General features: G+C 46.4%; 1 protein-coding gene across 1 annotated transcript in view; it reads right to left on the bottom strand.

The window, feature by feature from the left end:
• Positions 1–2102: 2102 nt before the first annotated feature.
• Actbeta (inhibin subunit beta) overlaps positions 2103–22915 on the bottom strand; it is a 42766-nt gene continuing 21953 nt past the window's right edge. The window contains exons 2-5 of the mRNA XM_076305441.1: positions 5389–5609; positions 4694–4928; positions 4400–4577; positions 2103–2904 (exon numbers count right to left, since the gene is read on the bottom strand). Of these exons, the coding sequence (XP_076161556.1) occupies positions 2664–2904; positions 4400–4577; positions 4694–4928; positions 5389–5609 (875 nt within the window). The 3' untranslated portion in view covers positions 2103–2663. The remainder of the gene's footprint in view (positions 2905–4399; positions 4578–4693; positions 4929–5388; positions 5610–22915) is intronic.

Below are 22915 nucleotides of genomic sequence, written 5' to 3' on the forward strand. Positions count from 1 at the left end.
CGATACCCATTTCGTTCAAGTAACACACAGAATGCCTCTAAGATCGTAGTACGGTACGTTGGCCCGAGCGAAGTGTTCGCGTTCGTGACGTGCTTGCGCGCGTACCGTATTTACCACGGTTGCTACCACCGTACTATGCGTGTACGCGCTCGTTGGAACAAATTTCAATAATTATCACGAAGATACGGTTACAGTAATTTCGTTCGACGATAGGAAGATACGCGAGTTACGTGTACAAGAAGCGTGAAAGGAAAACTTATATGGAAAGACCATTCGGTGGACCGAGGTTGCGGATCGCGTTCACGGTGGAAAAAATATAATCGTTGCTCGACGATGCGAGAACAATTCTCGTCTGTGAACGAATACGCGACGAATGCGCGAGCTCGTGGTCAACGTCGAGCGAACATTGAATGAAAATCGAACGTGAACGGAACGAACGAAAGCGCCGTATCGGGCTCGAACCGCGAGTTCAAATCCGCGCAAGCGTACCTCGCTGGTAGTACGGAATATATCGGAATATTTTTTCCACCGAGTGTGTACGATCGTTTCCAACGCGCGAGTTCGAGAGTCTCGTGTCTCGCGCGTGCATCGGCGATTTCTCGGTATCAATTTCACTTTCTCGGTTGGGATTTTCGTGTTGCCAGCTCGCGCGGACACCACGCAGCGAAATCCTCGAAACTTATACACGCATGCGACGTTCTCACTCCAAAAACCCACCTCCGTCGGCTCCCTTACGTTTAAGTACAATTAACTAATAATAATAATAATAATTTCATCTCCTATGCGTCTTTTTTGAACTCTTAAATACCGCCCACCCCCTCCCAACCTCGTCGAGTTCACATCCCCCCCATCCCTGGCGCGTCGAATACATTTATCCCTCGCGTGTATATTTATATTTATACATATATAAACGTATAATGTGTGTGTATGTGTATCTATATATGTATACATACATACATTTATATTTATATATATATATAGACACATTTATGTACATTTATATATATATAGATATATAGATTTCTAATAGTATTTTTTTCATTTTGCTAAATCGTTTACTCGATACTTTCATACGTTTCGCATAAAAAACAAGGCAATCAGATTTTCTTTTTTTTTATCGTTTACATCTTAAACTTTAACCGCCCGCGTTCAAGTATCTATACGCGGCTGAATCACCTCGTGTATCTGGCTGTGTATATAATACATATATATATATGTATATATATATATACACATATACATACATACATACATACATACATATATATACATATACATATACGTATGTATAATATATACATAATAAACGTAGAACTACCCTCTGTTTACTTTCATTAGTTTTTTTACTTTCTTCGTTTTCTCTCTCTCGTTTGCTTCCCGCCTGGTCGCGCAACTAATATGAAAAGACTAAGCTCTCTGCGAGAGTGTCGGTTCGTTGTCCCGCACTCTCCCACTATTTGTCACTCTTTAATAATCGCGTAAAAACGAAGTGTATAATTATATATATATATATATATTTATAATATATTATACCTCGTAAAAGATGTTCGATTTCAAGACTGACCTAGGCTCTCGCGCCCCCGTATGATTTCCACCGGTCTAATTAACCCCCCCACCCGTTTCCTGTCACGGTGTCGTTCGTTCTCACCCGCAGTCTCTTTCGTTAGCTCTGTTGCTCGCCGCTGCCGCGTCTCGATTCGCGTCTCCATCGGTCGTCTCGGCGCGCCGGTTCGAGTCTCGATCGACGGTAATTTAATTTTATTATCCTAGCCAGAAACCACGCCGGAGTAACTCCGTTCCCTGGCAGTTCGATCGCGCGCGCAGGCGCGCGGGCGGCCGGGCGAGTTCCTCGTTTCCCTCTCTCTCGTTTGCCCTCTACCCCCACCCCCAGCCCCGTCCAACTGTATCCTATCCCCTACCCCGCTATCCGTTATCCCCTACCCCGTAAACCCACCCGAAATTTTTCTCCGCGGTTTATCCATCGTCGCTAGCCGATCGCGAACGCGGTCGTCGGCCCATCTAGTGTCACCTAAAACCGACGATCGGTGGTTCGCGAACGGTCGGTCGATCGATCGAACGGACAGTCTTGTCCGATAGCTCGTTCACGCGGTTCGTAACGAACACGTACGAGTCGATCGTGTCCCGATCGGACGTCGCGATCGATCGCGGTGATCCCGTTCCGCTCGATCGTTGATAAACGTCGCGGTCCGTGGTGATCTGGTTCGCGAGACGCTCCGACGATAGGTATTCTTCTCCGTTATCGGATCGCGTGTTCCGACCGGTTCTACGACGAACTCGTAACGCGTCCGTAATGCTACAAACGAATCTAATGTCGGACCGCGTCGTGGACTCGTCCTGAACATTCACGTCGAAAGTCACGCTAGGCAGTTTCTAATCGAAGAAGGACGCGCCAGCCCCGGCCCCGGCCGCACGGCCGCACGGCCGGTCACCGTGTTCTCGCTCACCCTAAATTTCCTCCTAAACGCGTTCGCTCGAAACACCACGGGTTTCGATGTCGACGATCACGCCTCGTAGCTCGGTCTGGCGACGCGCGCCGATCGAACGGTACGCCGAAGCCGGCCCGAATCGTCGTCGTTCGATCGTTTCTTTCGGGTCGACTCGAGCCGATTTTAATCGGACAGATGGTGTTGCGCGCGGACGTTTTAAGGACAGCCGCACTCGTCGACCACCATCTTCGGTAGATCCCTCTTGATGATATTCGAATCGGGCCCGTAGTAGATCAACGACATCGGCGAGAATTTCAATGGCGCGCAGCACGGCTGCATGCCCGCCAAACGATCCATCTTCCGGTATTCCTCGATCACGTGGGTGTAGTAGTTGAGGAACGTGTCCGGTGTCCTGTGTCCGGCCGCGCAGTCCCCCCTGCAGTAGTTCGCGTAGTACCTGCGACGATCAATTGCACACGATTAAACCAAAACTACCAACCGAGTTCCTCGGATCGCGAGGATCGTTTCGTACGGGGGCTCGAATCGCGATCTTGTGAAAATTCCTGATCGAGTCGAAGGTAGGGAGGCTCCTTGGATGGTATCGACTGGGAGGTGTTCGTGCGTTTGGTAAATTGTAACTTTGTTCGTAATTGGAGAGAATCGTGGAGGAAAATTATACATAGAGAAGCTACGTAGCTGGGCGAGTGTTTTGAATAAAGTTGCGTTGGGAGTAGGCTGCTTACGAATATCCGAATTGGATACTTTCGTAGCTGGGCGAGTGTTTTAAAAAAAGTTGCGTTGGGAATAGGTAGCTTAGGAATATTCGAATTGGATACTTTAGTGAAATCGTGGAGGAAAATTATACATCGAGGAGCTAGGTGGCTGGACGAGTGTTTTAAATAAAGTTGCGTTGGGAATAGGCTGCTTAGGAATATCCGAATTGGATACTTTAGTGGAATTGTGGAGGAAAATTGTACATAGAGAAGCTACGTAGGTGGGTGAGTGTTTTAAATAAAGTTGCGTTGGGAATAGGCTGCTTAGGAATATACAAATTAGATACATTAGTAGAATCGTGGAGGGAAATTATACATCGAGGAGCTAGGTAGCTGGACGAGTGTTTTAAATAAAGTTGCATCGGGAAAATAGACTGCTTACGAATATTCGAATTGGATACATTAGTGGAATCGTGGAGGACAATTATCAATCGAGGAGCTACGTAGTTGGCAGAGTGTTTTAAAAAATGTTGCGTTGGGAATAGACTGTTTACGAGTATCCGAATTAGATACGTTGGATGTAAACCGTCGACGAACGATTTAGAAGAGATTCTTTCTTCGTACGACATTCGTTCGAGTGTCGGTTTCGCGCTGAGCGAAATGCGCGAGAGTACAAAGAATGAAAGATATTAGATCGCGAACAGGGACGTTACTCGCGGTGTCGTTTGAATGTTGGATGACGGATGGAGAAACGTAAGCGTGACACCGAGTACAGTTTTTCGAATCCGCGTCGAGTCGTCCGCGACGACGTTAAATTACATATCGCGGTCTCCCGTTGCGCCGTCAGGTAATCCCCGAGATGATTCTGTTTGCAGTAATTGCTTGTAAGTTAAGCCAAGGGTTTAGGGCCGTTGCACTTGTAAGCAACACTCTGATTTCACGGGATACCATACGAGTGAGTTACAGATGCCAGGCGAGGGGTCTCCGCGTAAATAAAGTATCGTCGCGTGCTACCGTCTAACGTTCCTCTTTCTCGTCCACGCACCACCTGGATAATATTACAGTCGCGATTATCGACTCCGGTTATCGACCGGCCGCCACCACCGCCGATGATGCGTCGCCGAACGAACGAACCGACGAACGATCGCGAACGTTCCGGATCCGTTCGATCCTTAGGATCCGTAACCGCTCGCGTAACCGCGATTCGCTCGCGCAGTCGCCGGAATCGATCGTCCTTACCCCTGAGGAGCGATTATCCAGTCGTCCCAACCGAGCTGAGAGAAGTTCACGTAGAACCTCTGCTTGCAGCACTGTCCCTTTATCGCGCCGCTGCACTCGACCGCTCGTCTCCTGACCCTTTTCACGGACGCTGGATCCGTGCGTACCACCAGGAACGGTCTGTCGGGATCTTGTGCACCTGAAACGTAGCGATTTCGAGTTCGTATCGAGCTCTCGTACACTCTCGTACACTCTGGTACACTCTGGTACACTCTCGTAATCGTTCCACACCGTACAAGTGTACCGTGAACGTACCTTTTGCGTTCAACGACGACTCGATCACGTGGGGCGAGTGCTCGTCGAACGTCGAAACGTAGACACGGGAACCGCATCCGGTGCAGTCGACCAGCAGCGTCAATTTGTCCCTGGCCAGATCTCGGTTCGCCGTGTACCAGCCGCTCACGACCTTGGTCACGTCGAACTTCAGCCAGCCCAGTTGCCCGATGTTCACCCCGAGTGACGTTACCATTTCCAGATGTTGGCCGAGCTCCTACGAAACCACGTATTCACGGTTTACGTTTGTCGGGAGGGGAACGAGACAGAGACTGGCCGGTAAATATACTTTTCTACACGGTACCGTTCGAAGCTTCCCGATCGGCTGAAACCCGACAACCGTAGCCGGTAATATTGGACAAATTATTGGTAAGACGGCTTAAGATTACGGTACGTCTTAACGCGATTAAATTCATGGAAATCGGATGAGAGCGCGAAAGTCCCGTTTTTTTTCTATTCTTTTTTTTTCTCCTACCGAGGGAAAATAATAAAAAGAAGAAGAGGAAGAAGAAGAAGAAGAACAAGTAAGAGAAAGAAGGATCGTTCGTAAGGGGTACCGTTCGGTATGCGAACGATTCGCTCTCGAAACGTATTCGATTCGCGTTGAGAGAAAGGGAGAACCGATGATCGATCGAATCGCATCGATCACCGGATCGTACGCGGTCGGAGGAGATTACCTTTCCACGCAGGTGCGTCGTGTTGCCGCATCGTACCCTGAATACCCAGAGAGTGATGTTTCTTTGGTTCGTTTGACTCTCGCGATGGTGTTGATAGCGATGGGCGTGCTTGAACTCGACGCGCGCCCACAGGGTCGCACGTTTGATCCTCAGCGGTTCCAGGGCCGGTTCACCGCTGGACATCGGGAACTCCAGCAACGGTTGCCCGTTCAACGTTCGTCCTGCGAGCAAACGAGAACAGATACTCGCACGATCGGTGCAATAGTAGAGAAAATCGCCCGCCCGTTTCTCCCGTATCGCGAACGGGGGGATAGCTTGAACACCGAGCGGAAGTAATCGATTTTTTGGATGCGTTCCGCGCGACTCGTCGCCCTCCGCTCTCCGTTCCACCGGGCCGGCTGCCCCATGAACCTATCGCGATCGTAACTTCCGCCCTCCGAGGTACGAGCCGCGAGATCGTTCTCCTCGCGACGAGGGAACACGCGCCCGTCCGCTCGTGGATCGAGTTTCGTAAATCTGCGGCCCATCGGGCGGAGAACGAGTACAGAAAGAGGACTGTTCGCGAGAGGTGACGCGATTCGTTGGATATTCCCGACGATGCGGATTCACCGCGTCTCTATACGGGAAATTATTGCGAACCGTTAGCCACGGTGTAGGTGCGGTCGGATGGAAAGACATCTCGAAACGATGGACCTCTCGCGAATGATCGCGATAGGTTTCGCAGCGAGCAGTTCCGTGTAAGTGTAATTTACGAAACGACGAGGTACAGGGTGGACCTACGTAGAAGTTAAAGAAAAGAGAGCAGGGCAAGGGGGGAGCTGGTGGATAAAAGAGAAGAATCGCGGACAGAGAGTCGGTAGAGCGGTCAGAGGGTGGATTTTTCCGTAGGCGAGTCGTTCTTTTTCCTCCCGATGTCCCTTCAGCTCGTCCCGTTCCCCGTCGCGGAGGAGCGTAGCAGAAACCGCGCGACGAGGAGAACGACAAGGAGCGAGAAAGAACGTGTACCGGTGTAATGCACCGAGCGCCGCGCACGGTGTGCGCGCACGTCCGTCCGCGTACGTTGGTCGGTTCGTCCGTCTGTGTGCGCAACGCTCGCGAGTCGTGGGTGGGGTGGGGTGGGGTGGGGTGAGGTTGTGTGGGGTGGGGGGCGCCGCCGCTCGCAGACCTCGCCACGATGAAATACAACACGCGAGAGAACCGTCGTTGGTGTACAAGCGTAACAAGAGATACATCGTGGCTATCGAGCACCGGTGCCGGCGCGTATACGTAAGAGCAGGTTCACCCGCACGGATCTATCCGCGAATGCCTCAGCGCGCGGCGGTGTGTGCGCGCGTGGAGCGAAAGCAGGGCGGCTTCATCCCTTAACGGTTTGGTGAGTCACGGACCGGGAGTCGTTGGAAGGGCGGGGATAAGCATGGGGTGTCTGCCGCCCGTCTGCCTTCCGCCTTCCACCCCCGCCCGGCCTCTGCTCCTTGCTCGTTCTACGCCCTCCCCCTCCCGGCGGCTTCTCTGCCCTTCCCTTCTCTTGTGCAGCCAGCCTGCAAGCACCACCGACACCGACACCGACACCGACACCGCCGGAGGCTCCCCTGCGAGAGCCAACGACGCCCACACCCTCGTTCGTTCGCTTGCTCGCTCGCTCGCTCGCTCGCTCGCTCGCGCGAGGCGACGCGACGCGAGGCGGACCGCCGCGACGCCAGCCGCGGAGATATTCAACCTACCGGCCTCCCGACTACGCGCTTAACCTTTTAAGTGCGGACCGACCGATATACACTACCGCTCAAAAGTCTCGGATCGCTCAACTCGAGCTTCTTTCCTTTTTTTTTCGCTACTTTTATTCCTTCGTACGCGCAAACCGAGATCAAAGTTTGCCGTTCGTTCGATTTGCTTACGAGAGACACGCGCAACCGAGTCGCGATCAATGGTACATTTCGTGTATGGGTTTTCACTCGAACGAGGACGATTCGAGTAGCGGAACGATGATGCGAGTTCGGAAGGTGGAGAATCTTCCACCAGGTGGAGAGTACGCGTTTTCTTAGAAACGTAGGGCGATTTTGGGCAATGATTACTCGTTGTGAGTAGTGTCGAGTAAATAGGAAAAATATATCGAAGAAAAGAAAGAGATACTAGGTTATTGAAAATTGAGTATCGTCCTCGAGGTTTAGGTCTGGACGATTGAGAATTTTCCACGGTGGAAAGTATTCATTATTTAGAATCGTGGGGCGATTTTGGGGAACGCTTACTCGCCATGAGTAGTGTCGAGTAGAAAAGAATACATCGAAGGCGAGAGAGAGATACTAGGCTATTGAAAATCGAGTATCATCCTTGAGGAGGAGTTTCAGAGGACGGAGAATTTTCCACGATGGAATGTTTTCATTTTTAAAAATTGCTTACTCGTCGTGAGTAGCGTCGAGTAAAGAGGAAAAATACATCAAAGGACAAGAGAGAGATACTGGGTTATCGAAAATCGAGTATCATCCTTGAGGATGAGCTTCAGAAAACAGAGAATTTTCCACGATAGAATGTTTTCATTCTTAAATATTGCCTACTCGTCGCGAGTAGCGTCTAATAAAAAGGAAAAACTCATCAAAGGCAAAAGAGAGATACTAAACTACAGAAAACCAAGTACGGTCCTCGTAGGTGAGTTTCGAACAACGAAAAATATTCCACGATGGAACATCATCGTTTTCGAGAATCGCGAGACGATTTCGGTCGAGCTCCCGTCAAAAAATCATTTTCCCCTCTAGAATCCCGAAAAACCCACCCTGGACGCGTGTTCTCGTCGAAAGCAACGTCCAGGTTTGGCCCAGGTTGGAAACTCGCGAGCCCTAGTTCCGCGAGTCTCAGCAAGAAAGGAAGAATTTCGATCCGAGGCGCTCGAGCCGAACTTTACGGAGTTAGGAAGAAGAAGAAACAAGGGTTGCGCGTAGCATGGTTCGGGCAACGCGATCGCACGACCTCGACCCGATTGCTCTCGCGTCGAACGAACGTGGACGCGTTGGATTCGAGGCGGTGGTTGCACCGAGATTATCCATCGAGCAACGCGTATCACCGATGAAGTCGCGCGAGCTTTAAGAAGAAAACTTGGGGGAACCGTCGACGAGCAAGCGATGGATATTTCGACGAGTGAAACGCGAGCAGAGAGCGAATCCGTCGCCGTGGAACGATCCCAGACTTTTGAACGGTAGTGTATTCTCGTTCCTCTCGTTCCTCTTCCGTTCACCCAACAACCCCTTTGCTCCCTCTTTTCACACCTCGTTCGCCGTTCCGCTTCTCAAAGTCACTCGCCGCGAAGCACCGTCTCGCGTTCCCTCTCGTTGTCGGGCGACGAGAGGACTTTATCGCGTTGTCGCGAGCCGTCAAAGTTTTTCTTTGTCTCGAGTCTTCGCTCGTGGAAACACCCCGATCGCGAAGTCGAGGGGAAGATTTTTTCAATCTTCGACGTGGAAACGAAGCGTTCTACGAAATCGAGAAACGTGGAGAATCGAGGACGAATTTTCTTTTTCTTTCTTTTTTGTCGTGGAAACGCACCGTTCTACGAAATCGAGAAACGCGGAGAATCGAGGACGAATTTTCTTTTTTTTTCTTTTTTGTCGTGGAAACGCACCGTTCTACGAAATCGAGAATCGACGAGTCGAGGACGAATTTTCTTTCTCTTTCGTTTTTTTTTCGTAGTGGAAACGCACTGTTCTCGAAATCGAGAAATGCGGAGAATCGAGGACGAATTTTCTTTCTCTTTCTTTTTTTTTTCGTTATGGAAACGCACCGTTCTCGAAATTGAGAAACACAGAAAATCGACGCACGAAGGACAAAATATGTTCAACTATCGTCGTGGAAATACCCTTATTCCAAAGTTAAGGGACACCGAAAATCAATGCGACGAAGATTAAATTTTCTTAATTTTCGTCGTGGAAACACTCCGATCTGGAAATCGAGAAACACAGAAAATCGACGCATTGGGGACAAAATGTGTTCAATTTTCGTCGTGGAAATACTCTTATCCCAAAGTTAAGGGACACCGAAGATCGACGCGACGAAGATTAAATTTTCTTAATTTTCGTCGTGGAAATACTCCGATCTGGAAATCGAAAAACACAGAAAATCAACGCACGAAGGACAAAATTTGTTCAAGCTTCGTCGTGGAAATACTCCTATCCCAAAGTTAAGAGACACCGAAGATCGACGCGCCAAGAATACAATTTTCTGAATTTCCGTCTTGGAAACGCCCCGATCTCGAGATCGAGTGGATAATCAACCCATGGAGGACAAATTTCTTTTTTCATCGTGTAAACACTTCGATCTAAAAATCGAAAAACAAAATATCGACACGCACGAAGTGCAAAATTTGTTCGATTTTCGTGAAAGATGGAACATACCCCTATCTCGAAGATCATTGCTCGACACCGAAGATGTCCCTTGAGATCGGGGTGTTTTACACGACGAAAAAAAAAAAGAAAGAAAAAGAAAATTCGTCCTAGACTCGTCGATTCTCCGCGTTTCTCGATTTCGAGAATAGTGCGTTTCCACGACGAAAAAAAAAAAAGAAAATTCATCCTCGACTCGTCGATTCTCCACGTTTCTCGATTTCGAGATCGGTGTGTTTTCCACGACAAAAAAAAAAAGAAAATTCGTCCTCGACTCGTCAATTTTCCGCGTTTCTCGATTTCATAGAACGGTGCGTTTCCACGACGAAAAAAAGAAAGAAAGTGAAAGAAAATTCGTCCTCGACTCGTCAATTTTCCGCGTTTCTCGATTTCATAGAACGGTGCGTTTCCACGACGAAAAAAAAAAAGAAAATTCCTCCTCGACTCGTCGATTCTCCACGTTTCTCAGTTTCGAGAACGTTTCGTTTCCACGACGAAAAAAAGAAGAAAATTCCTCCTCGACTCGTCGATTCTCCGCCTTTCTCAATTTCGAGAACGGTACATTTCCACATCAAAAATGAAACAAATGTTCCCCTCGATTTTGCAATCGAGACGAAATCGTAACCGAGCACAAGATCGTGAACACCGCGTATACGATACTCAGTCGTTCCGCGATGGTCGTTATCGGTGTAACGAATCGTCGAACGTTCATCGACTGGAGGTCCTGGTATTCGATCCGCGCGCGCTCGAGCACGCTCGTGGCTCGATTTTGGCTCGCGGTACGCGAAAAGTCTCCGTCGTGGTGGGCTCGGTCGTTTCTCGGTCTCGTTGTATCGCTAAGTACGCGTTCCAGTCGCGGATTACAAGTTACCGAATTACGTTGAAACAACGAGCTGGTGGCACGAGTCGGCGTCGCGTCGTCTGGCCCGGCCTTTCGATCCCTTCGATCGTCGGACGCGTCCAACGAATTTTTCGCTACGGGAACCGTCGACAAGAACCACGCCGCCTGGTCGACGACGTCGTTCCGCCCAGATATTCCGTTACAAAGAGAAACGCAGCGACTGCGGGGAGACGTAAAAAAGAAATATAACGTGGGGATACCGCGACTACCAGACGCGATCGTGCACGCAGCGTTTCCGCGATTTTCCTTTTTGCCGACCGACGCTCGATGCTTCCGTGCGGATTCCGCCGGACCGTGCTCGCCTTTCCACGGACAAGCTTTGTTACGTTCGAGAACTATAATTCTTTCGCTACGGTACGATGAAAGAGGGTTCCCTGACCGGTTGCTCGGGATTTCGGCTTTATTCGCGGGGAATCGAGGGTAAAGCCCGATCTCGCGGGAAACAAATGGAAGAATGGAATTTAACGGAGAGTACCGCGAATCGGAAACGAAACGAAAGTAAAATATTAAACGTGGAACGAGTAGCGTTAGTAGATTTCGATCGTAGATGTGGACTAGCTTCGAGAGGAGATACTTCTCGATTAGATACTTCTCGATTAGATACTTCTCGATCAGATACTTCTCGATTAGATACTTCTCGATTAGATACATCTCGATTAGATACTTCTCGATTAGATACTTCTCGATTAGATACTTCTCGATTAGATACTTCTCGATTAGATACTTCTCGATTAGATACTCCCGCGAACGTAAAAAAAAAGAAAAAAAGATCGATGAGACGTGTCGCACGGTTATGTCGTTCCACGTGGCAAATTCTCGAACAAATCTATCCACGAATCCAATTCCCTCGCGTCAATGATTTTATTCGTCCTCGAGTCAGGTGTGTTACGAGTTAGGTAGGAGCAACCTTCGTACGGTTAGGTGTATCGTTGGTGAATATCCGATAGAATTAGCTTCGCGTCGATAGATCGCGAGACGTACGTCGATGAGTGTCGTCGCTACGTTCTTCGTGGAATTGTTACGAATCGCTGTAATTGGGTTCGAATGTTCGATTCATCCAATCGGATATCGCTTGTGCACGGTTTGTAAGTTCCACGGTGAACTGGATCGTGTATCGTGTACTGTCTCGCACGGTTTTGGTATCGCGAGGTTCGCACTTTGTTTATTCGTCGCGTTGGAAGTGTTCGATCGTTCGCATCGAAACACTGTGTTTTAATCTCGAGTCGACTTTTCGCGAGAAATTCTATTGGCAAAAAAATGGGAATCGATAAAAAATTAGCGTGCCAATTTTCTTGCAAGGAATCGTCGACAACGTTGAACGTTCTATTTTCTTTGTTATTTCAATGAAAGTATCTTTTTACGCGATTGTCTATTTCTTTGATTTGTAAATTTATTAAGAAAATGAAGTTCCTTCTGTTGAAAAATCTGATTTCGACTGATGCAGTTGTAAGGAATCGTCAACACCCTGGAAAGTTCTATCTTCTTTGTTATTTTAATTAAGTAGCTTTTTATGTCATTGTTAACGTATTTGATTCGTAAATTTATTAAGAAAATGAAGTTCCTTCTGTTGAAAATCTGATTTCGACTGATGCAGTTGTAAGGAATTGCCAACACCCTGGAAAGTTCTATCTTCTTTGTTATTTTAATTAAGTAGCTTTTTACGTAATTGTCAACGTATTTGATTCGTAAAATTATTAACAAAACGAGGTTCCTTCCATTAAAAAATTAATTTCGACCCATTTTGTTACAAGAAACCGCCAACGTCCTCGAACGTTCTGTTTTCTTCATTTCAAATATCTTTTTACACGATTGTTAACTTCTTTGACTCGCAAAATTATCAACAAAACGAAGGTCCTTCCATAAAAAAATCAAATTTCTGTCGAATCTATTGCAAGGAATCATCAACACCCTGGAAAGTTCTCTCTTCCTTGTTATTTCAACCAAGTATCTTTCCACGCGATCGTCACCTTTCTCGACTCTTAAATTTATCAACAAAACGAGTTTCCTTGCATAAAAAAATCAAATTTCTGTAGAATCTATTGCAAAGAATCGCCAACACCCTGGAAAATTCTCACTTCCTCGTTATTTCAACCAAGTATCTTTTCACGTGATCGTCACCTTTCTCGACTCTTAAATTTATCAATAAAACGAATTTCCTTCCGTAAAAAAATCAAATTTCTGTCGAATCTATTGCAAGTAATCATCAACACTCTGAAAAGTTCTCTCTTCCTCGTTATTTCAACCAAGTATCTTTCCACACGATCGTCACCTTTCTCGACTTGTAAATTTCTCAAAAAAAAAGTTTCCTTCCATAAAAAAATCAAATTTCTATCGAATCTATTGCAAGGAATCGCCAACACCTTAAAAAGTTCTCTCTTCCTCGTTATTTTAACCAAGTATCTCTTCACACGATCGTCACCTTTCTCGACTCTTAAATTTCTCAAAAAAGAAGTTTCCTTCCATAAAAAAATCAAATTTCTATCGATACTGTTGCAAGTAATCGCGGAGACCCTCGACCGTTTCGCTCCCTTTGCTGTTTCGAAGGAGTAGCTTTTCACGGGGTCGTCGCGTTCTTTGACGCCGGACTATGCCGAGTTATCGTCTTATACGATAAGCGGTAAGAGTAACCTCGTACATAATAGATACATAAATTTGAGAAGCGTCTCGAGTGGGTTGAAAGGCGGTGAAAACCTTTGTCTTCCTCGCGACGACGACGACGACGACCACGACGACGTATATGGAGCGTCTAGCATGTAGAGATCCGCAAAGGAGGACGATATAAACCGTGACTCCGGGAAGCTTTTCGTCCTTGGCACGTGATCGACAAGAAGTAATTCGGATTTTTAGCGTTGAAATATACGCGGCACAATTGCGACTAGAAGACGATGAAATTACCGCCACCGGCGACATCACGCGCGCGAGCATTTATCTCGTCCGAATATCACGCGCGGTGTCCCTCCCTTCGTTTTTCCTATGTCGTACACCCCCTTGCCCCGTACTGCGCCTTTTTCCTGTTTTCCTAAGTGGAGGACACGATCCGCGAGAGACGGGGAAGCGTCTCGTAACTTTCTTTTATACCCCAGCCAAACGAGACCGTCCCGTGGAACCAATTCCCAAAACGCAAAATTACCAGCGAACGTACAATATCGAGCGTACCGTCAACGAAAGATTTCAGCAACTCCCCGAATCCGACATGGGTGATTCGATCGTTCGATTCTTACGTTAAGAGATCGATCATCCGTCGATAATTGTCTTCGCGGCCCGTCGCGACGTTTTAAAGCCACCAGTAACTTTTCGAAAGTTTTCCAAACACGGTGCATTCATCGTAAGATGAAAGATGCACGAATATACTCCCGAATAAGAACTGATACTACCACGTTCGCTGAGAACTTAATCGAAGTTAAAATTCCAATACGCTACTCTCGTGAATCGAGTGCAGTAACGATACACTTGGAGCAGGTTCGTGAAACGTGTACAGAAATAATCGAAACGTTCGAAAAATAGTGTTCGACGACACCTCGTCCTAAAGGTGTTTCTCTAAAGCAAAACGATTACGCGAGACCCGAATCTCGAGACTTGAGGCACTCGATTAATCTGTTGCTCTGGCTCGGTAGTCGAAACTGACTAGAAACGTTCTCTCTCGTTTCCTCGTGTGTCCTTCTCTCTCTCTCTCTCTTAATCTCTTCTCTCTATTTCTCTCTCGTCGTTGAATCTTGCCAATGAAATATTTTCATTCCGGAAAATTCCATTCCGTTCGCAAAGTTTCCATCCGCGATCGAGCAGCCGGACTTAATGGTCGCGGGAGCTCGACGGGCCGAGCAATCCGGAGGGGCGTCGTTCGACTTTCGTCCGGCCTCGCTCGAGTTTCGAGTGCATCGTGTGTCGCACTTTTCGAGGTCGGTACATCGGGTACTTTTGCCCCCTACGCCGCAATGCGACACCACCGGATCTACATCCCCGTTTTCTCGCGTCGGGACAACATCGTACCGAAGGGTTTGTTAACGTCATGGGACTTCAAAGGGACACTTTTAGTCCTATTTGCCGCGAACGATACCGAGGGGCGTTTCTCGGGGTTCGGAACCGTGGCTTGTCAACACTGACTCCGAATCTTCTTCGCGTTAGTTTTCAGGGGCGAGAAAGACAGTATCGATAGAATTCGACCTTACGCTACTTAACCCTCTGGAGGAGAGTTCGACGAGGATTGAACCGTTTGGACGAGCTTGGAAACAGTCTCCATGGATTAATTTCGGGGTTTGTTTCATTTTAACGAAACTGAGAGAACAATGTTCGCGTGTACTCGAGGAGAAACGAGAAATTGGAAACGAATTGTAGCACGCTCTTTCGGTTATTTTTCTCGATATCTGTACTTCGGTATCTCGTTCTCATTCACTGTGATAACATTACCATTGTGTTCTTCGAAAATTTAATTTTCCAAAATGGAGAATATGCGATTTAATAAATAATTTACACGCTCTAAAAAATCATGTTTCATTCTCACCGAAAGACTTTCCGAATCAACTCAATATTTCTATCGAACCATTTATACACTTTGAAATTTATGATTAATTAATTCAAGAGCATTCCACGAATACTGTAAGCAAACTCGATAATCGAGCAACTCCGAAAAGAAGGCTGAAACGCGTCGAACCGATCCCATTCGGTAATTCCGTTGTCAACGATCGAGTTGACGTTCGATCGTCGATCTCACGTCGATATTTTTCAAATGTTTCACGCGCGACAATGCACCGTGAGTCGCGTCGTTTCAAGCCGGGTACCGAGCAACGTGAAAAACGTTTTTTAAAGGCGTCGCGCACGCGAGAACCCGGCTTTACGTTTCCACGGGTTTAATCTGCCGGAGAATTGACTATTTGCCAGCTCGGCGGCACACGGTGTTACTCTGTAGCGTGCACGGCTAACGCGTTCAACGATATCGAGCGAATCAACCTATTAGCACGGCCAAGGTGGAAGCGTTATAAAGTCTCGCGCGAATCGAGCAACGATTCCCAAGGATCGCTCGACCAATGCGACTATCGACCCGATGAACGAATTACGGGTGGATAGAGGGACAATTTTTGGACAGAGGGTAGTTGGAAATCGATTACGAGGCTCCGCGATTTAATTCGCGATCGTCTCGACGCCCTGGCAACCGTTACGTGTACGGTGAAACAATCTCCGCGCTCGTCTTGCAACGTTTACACGCGCGCGAGAAAGCGTGTTGAGACCAGCTCGCGAGACGACTACTCGTGAGACGACTACTCGTGAGACGATTACTCGTGAGACTACGCGTGAGACGATTACTCGTGAGACGACTACTCGCGAGACGACTACTCGTGAGACGACTACTCGCTAGACGACTACTCGCGAGACGATTACTCGTGAGACGACTACTCGTGAGACGATTACTCGTGAGACGACTACTCGCGAGACGATTACTCGTGAGACGACTACTCGTGAGACGATTACTCGTGAGACGACTACTCGTGAGATGACTACTCGTGAGACGACTACTCGTGAGACGAGCAATATCGTTGTAACGCTTCGGTGGAACCAATGCGTTCCAATTGGTACCACGAGCCGAAATTAAACGAATCTGGATGAAAAAATTAATTGAAAATGTACGGTGAAAGTTTCTCGTTCGAGGTTTCGTTTATCGTACCAATCGACGAACACTCGTGGAGTATAATTGCTAATGATCTTATCTCAGTGTTCACTGGTATCATTTGCTGTTAGAATCTTTGCCTGAATTTTTTATGTTAGATACTACAGGACAAATATTAAAATAATATTACTTCTCGAAGTTTTCTTTGTAATCTCGATTAGAGTGTTATAGTCTTCGGTGGAACCAGTGCGTTCCAATTGGTACCACGAGCCGAAATTAAGCGAATCTGGATGAAAAAATTAATTGAAAATTTAAGGTGAAAGTTTCTCATTTAAGGCTTCGTTTATCGTACCAATCGACGAATACTCGTGGAATACGCGTGTCAATTGATGATGATCTTATATCAGTGTTTACTGGTATCGTCTGCTGTTAAAATCTTTGCTCAAATTTTTTATGTTAGATACTACGGGACGAATATTAAAACAATATTACTTCTCGAAGCTGTTTTCTTTCTAATCTCGACTAGAGTGTCATACTCTTCGTTGCGTTCGAACGTTTAACTCTGATCTTAGTTTAGCAGAAATTGGAGCACAAATAAGAAATAAAAAGAACGCGACTCTTTATTTTTTCAAACACCTCCGCAGGTCCACGATCGCGTGATCTAATCGCGAAAGAAGAGCACGGTTTCGAAACCAGGCTCGTTGGATCTCGAAATTTGACACGTTCAGCTTTCGGGTACTTCGTGTTTCGCGTGGACGAACTGCGCCACTGACTCGACGATTTTTGACATTTTACTTGATCGTTGGCGAGACGAGAGTGACACTGCAGTCGCAATCGTAATATTTTCCGCTCGGTGCACGTTATATACAAACTATGACCTAAAATTGTCCGAGATCAATTACGAGTTTGACTCGTGACAGCGCACTGTGGATCAACTTGTGCACCACGGGTGTACTTTAAACCGAACGAGGTAAAATAATCAAACGAAAGTCGAACGAATGATAAATAGGATCAAGTTTGAATGCATTGTACGCAGAATTGCTCCTTTTTTCTTGGGTAAATCAATCTCTAAGTATCGAAACGTCTACTCGGATCTGGAGCAAGTTTTCGTGTATGGATCGAAGAATCCAATCGATGGTATTATTATAGACTCTGAAAATCTTTACGATCGTAAATAGATTCTCGATGGATCTTTAAACTCGTTTAAAAGCAAACTAAATGATTCATCAATATTATTCCTTTCGGTACAATTCGTCAATGTACACGTCTCTTTCTTAAGTGTATTCATAATTTCTATTTCCTTTCTTCATACATATGCATTACGTATGCAAAGAACTTCGGTTTCTTTAACAAATAAATAAAATAAAATACACGGAACCACGCCTCAAGATGTAAAACATTACGAACAAAAATACCCCGTATCGATGTTGAATCTTTCGAGTTCGAAAAGTTCCAAAAAAAAAATTGTCTCTTCTAGTATCATGAAATATAAAAATCTAACGTTTCGAGTCATCGCTCCGAGCGTGAGTTTCGAGCAATTCTCGATGACTATTCTCCACACTCGAGTGTCTCTAACAGCGATACGTATTAAGTTCTTCGGAAAGTCGTCATTTTCTTTTTTTTCATGAGAATGAAACACGATCTTTTCAAAGTGTACGAACATTTTGTTAAATCGTACATTCTCAATTTTGGCGAACGAAACGACTCACCGAACAACGAAATGGTTCGTCGTTACAAAAGTATGTACAAACTCGAGACGACGCAAAGACGATTCGCGAATCCTGAGCCACGAAATGTAGTAAAGGGTCGCCTGGATCGTGACCGATGTTTCCCTATCGAAATCAAAGAAACGTGGTTCCATTGGCGAAGAACGTGGCAACGATCGATGGATCGCCTTAGGCGAGATTTACGCGTCTCTCGATGCTTAACGGATACTACTTGGCCGACATTGTACGGGTAACCGTAATGGAAGTATTCTAAATTGTAACATTGTCCCTCGTATTTACTCCGAATCGAACGAAACACAGCGGAGAGACGCGAACGAGCGAAGGTCGTACGAGGAGGCGAGAATCTGGACGCTGTTGGCTTCCATCGATAATTTTCTATTAATTCCCGTTTCCGTCGGAAGTGGAATTACAGATGGTTACAGCGCGACCTCCTTTGTCGCGGGCTGGCCGGGTTTACGATGCACTTTATTTCATTTTCGATTCGTATTTCCTCGGATATTTCGGCGAAATAAGAGCTTCCTCGGGTCTCGCGCGTCTCGACGTTCGTTTTATCGGGACCGCGAGAGGCGTGCCAAACTCGACTCGAAACTGTCATCTCGTCTTTTCGTTGCCACCGTTGTACTCGGTAACTCTCGTCCATCGTGCGGCCGTTCGGTTTTTAGACACGTTACGTTCGTAGAAAACAACGAGACGGGCAATTAGGTCTTTACCTTACGGTGTTAGCTCGCTACCTCTAGGTGGGTGGACGGACCCAGCGGTCAAGGCGAGAACAGTTTCTTTCTTTTTTTTTTTACGGAGACAATTCGGTCGTCTTCGAGGTTACGAGCGTCGAGCGAGGCTCCAAGTGGAAGAGGAATTGGCTCTCGTTATTACGGGACGTCTAGCCGGAGCGATGTCGTTCGCGCGAGTCTCCAGTGGGATCTCGCGTTATTCGGCGTCCTGTTAACCCGTTTTTTTTTTATAAACGAGATCGCTATCGTATCGTTCTGTGGCGCGAGGTAAATCTACGGGGTTGTACAATGGAGTTTAGAATAACGCGTGATATCTCGTTTCTAGCGGCGCACGAGCTATATAGCTCTAGTGGAAATATTGAAGACCTGATTTCTCTTGTAGAAGAAATTCCAGGAGAGATGTACTTCGTCGTGAACGTGAGATTTCTTGTTTCTCTTCTGTGAGACGTTTCGTGTATAGAGTAGCGCAAGTTGTATTGCTCTAGCGGAAAGATTACAGAATCTTGATGATTTCTCTTCGAAAAGAAATTTTTAAAAAAGACCTCTATTTCGTTATGATCGTAAGATTTTTTTGTCTCTTCCTTGAGACGTTTCGTGCATAGAGTAGCGCAAGTTGTATTGCTCTAGCGGAAAAATTAAAGAATCTTGATGATTTCTCTTCGAAAAGAAATTTTTAAAAAAGACCTCTATTTCGTTATGATCGTAAGATTTTTTTGTCTCTTCCTTGAGACGTTTCGTGTATAGAGTAGCGCAAGTTGTATTGCTCTAGCGAAAAGATCGAAGTATAAGCTATATTCTTCTAGCGAAAAGATTAAAGAATGTAATTGATTTCTCTTCGAAAAGAAATTTTTAAAAAAGACTTCTATTTCGTCGTGATCGTAAGATTTTTTTTGTCTCTTCCTTGAGACGTTTCGTGCATAGAGTAGCGTAAGCTCTAGCGTATGTATTGCTCTAGTGAAAAGATTAAAAAATCTATTAACGCTAATTTCTCTTTCGAAAACAAAAACTTTAGGAGAAAACTTCTACTTCGTGGTGACCATAAAATTTCTTGTCTTTCGTATGAGACGTTTTCTGCAGAGTGTCGCACAAGCTATATTGCTCTAGCGAAAAGATTAAAGAATCTATTTGCGCTAATTTCTCTCGTGAACAAAAATTTTAGGAGAAAACTACTATTTCGATTTGACCATAAGATTTCTTGTCTCTCTTATGAGAGGTTTCACGCATGGTGTTGCACAAGTTAGCGAAAAGATTGAAGAATCTACTAGCGCTAATTTCTCCTCTAAAAAAATTTGAAAAGAAAACTTCCACTTCGTTTTGACCATAAGATTTCTTGTCTCTTCTATGAGACATTTCACGCATAGTGTCACACAAGCTAGCAAAAAAAATTAAAGAATCAATTAGCGCTAATTTCTCTAAAAAAGAAAAATTTTAGAAGAAAACTTCCATTTCTTGGTAACTAGACTATTTCATGTCTCTTCCACGAGATGTTTCACGCATGGCGCCGTACAAGCTAGCAAAAAAAAAAATTAAAAAATCAACTAGCGCTAATTTCTCCTCTAAAAAACTTTTTAAAAGAAAACTTCCACTTCTAGCAATAAAAATTAAAGAATCTACTACCCCTAATTTCTCCTCTAACAAAAATCTTAAAAAAAAACTTCCACTTTTAGCAAAAAAAAATTAAAGAATCAATTAACGTTAATTTCTGTAAAAAAGAAAAATTTTACAAGAAAACTTCCATCTCTTGGTAACTAGACAATTTCATGTCTCTCCCACGAGATGTTTCACGCATGGCGTCGCACAAGCTAGCAAACAAAATGAAAGAATCTACTAGCCCTAATTTCTCCTCTAATAAAAATATAAAAAAAAATTAAAGAATCTACTAGCGCTAATTTCTCCTCCAAAAAAATTTCAAAAGAAAACTTCCACTTCTAGCAAAAAAAATTAAAAAATCTACTAGTCCTAATTTCTCTAAAAAAAATGTCAAAAGAAACTTCCACTTCTAGCAAAAAAAAAAAAAAATGAAAGAATCAATTAACCTTAATTTCTCTAAAAAAGAAAAATTGTCAAAGAAAACTTCGATTTCTCTTTAACTAAACAATTTCGCGTCTCTCGGACGTTCCGTACCGCTCCACGGAAATCCCAAAGCGAGATTCCTGAATCGTCGACGGTACGAAAGGGTTAACGAGCGACGCCGCGAGGAATTATCGCTCACGGTTCGTATCAGCGATCGAAACGCCACCGTCCCTCGATTCGAGGTAGATCCGTTGACTTATAGACGACGCAACTCTTAGGGAAAAAAATCGAGGCGATGTTTCGCGTCGGTCGGAGTCACGTCTTCGTCGAGGAGACGCCGGGAATATCGGGTCTCGCTATTTCTCTCCGTCTGTCGCGATGGTCGCGTAGCTGCTGCCGTCGTCGACCGCTCGTAATCGAGGTTAGCGCGATCGCGGGAGAACGCGGCCGTAAATTCGACGCGGAGCACGTCACCGAAGGAAAAGAGGGGTTCCTCCTCGTCGCCAAGTCGTCCATTTAAGACGTCGCGCGGTATAGTAACGCGGAGGAAAACCGTTACCAACCGACACGACGTACAGGGAGGAGAGGGGATGGGTGGACGGGTGGTTGGGTGGATGGGTTAGCGGTGGACGGGGGTGGAAAAGAGTAAGACGCACCGAGGGGATCGGCTAGCGAAGAGAAGCGAGAGAAACGGAGCCGTCGGCGATGAAAAGCCGGTGGGACGAGGACGCACGGTCTCTCGCGTAGACACCGATACGCGCAACGCTGGCCAAGAAATTCTCCGCGAAAAGGGAGCAACTTTACCGACCGCTCCGTGTACCGATCGACCGTACTTACCGAGCGAAATAATTGCAGGGGGTCAAAGGGTGGATACACGCTATAGGAGAACCGAGCCAGCCGGAAATCCATTAAGGTGACCGCACCAACGACGCGAAAGAACCGGATGGAGACCCCATCGTCGATAAATTTACTACGATTTTTAAACCCGAGCTTCCTTGGAAACTACGTTCGCCCTGGTCAGCTAGAGCCTATCGCGCGAACAATTTTTCCCAACCCGAGATTCTCTCGGCTCGTGAAACCGTTCGGGTTAGGTATTCTACGATGGCGAATCGCGCACGAGATCGTCCTCGTTCTGGTCGTCGAGACCCCGTGGAGGGAATTTAGCTTCTCGAACGAGATGGAAACGATAAACTCGCGATCGACGCGTTCCACGTCGTCCTTGGATGGAAATCTTCGCGAGAGTTAACCGAGACTGGATTTTCCTCTGCGTACGGTTGCCCGATCTCCGGTTAGACCGAATCACGGAGACCCGAAAGAATAAGAAAAATTGTAGGGAGAAGAACGGGAGAGATAATTCGTTCGGAGAGAGAGTGGACCCCGAGAAGAGTAGGAAGGAACCACCGAAAGCTTTTACCTACCTCGCAAACTGTTATCGCTCGGTCCACCGAGGAATAAACGAACGAGCAAGGGCGTAGGAGAAAGCTCTATTTCATCGAACACCGAACGAGTCGATCCCGCGGGAACTACCGAGACAAGTTCCTCGCCGAGAGGGATACACGCTCGAGGATAGAGATAACCACGGGACTTTCTCGCGAAATTTTTATCGCTCGGCCGACGAAGAAGAATCGAAGAAACAAATCGTAAGGTTTCCATAGGAGAATTGCTCGCGATGGGAACTCTGCTCGGGGTTGGACGGTTGTTCTCTCTTTGTTTCTCTCGAGTAGATTCAATCGCTGTTAACGACGAAATCGGACACGGGGATGCCGACGTCGATGCAATTCGCTCGATCGACTCAAACGAGAATCGGCGTCAAAGTTTTCCCCGCTCGAAGGGAAATTATCGAGGATACTACTTTTTTTTTCTTCTTTTTTTCTTTCCCGACCGGTTATATTTTTTTCGCGAGATCCGAAGCTTCGAGCAACCGTCGAAGGGGTGGTGGTCGCAGAGTTTCCTCGCGAGGAGTCCCGCGCCCCTCGTTTTTGGACGTCGAGAAGGGGAATCAACGAGGCGTTGAGCGTGAAACGAAATTTCCGGGTGCTCGGCCACGGTACCGAGGAACGCGGTAGAAAGGGTAACATTGTGGAAAATGCGCGAACCGCTCGGAGATCCTTGACCCTTCGAGGTTGCGAATAGATCCGATCCGTCTCGGTGGCACCTTCTCTGTTTTTCTTATTCTTATACTTTTTTTTCCC

The sequence above is a fragment of the Ptiloglossa arizonensis genome, chromosome 2 (genome assembly GCF_051014685.1).
Source record: "Ptiloglossa arizonensis isolate GNS036 chromosome 2, iyPtiAriz1_principal, whole genome shotgun sequence".
Classification (NCBI taxonomy): domain Eukaryota; kingdom Metazoa; phylum Arthropoda; class Insecta; order Hymenoptera; family Colletidae; genus Ptiloglossa; species Ptiloglossa arizonensis.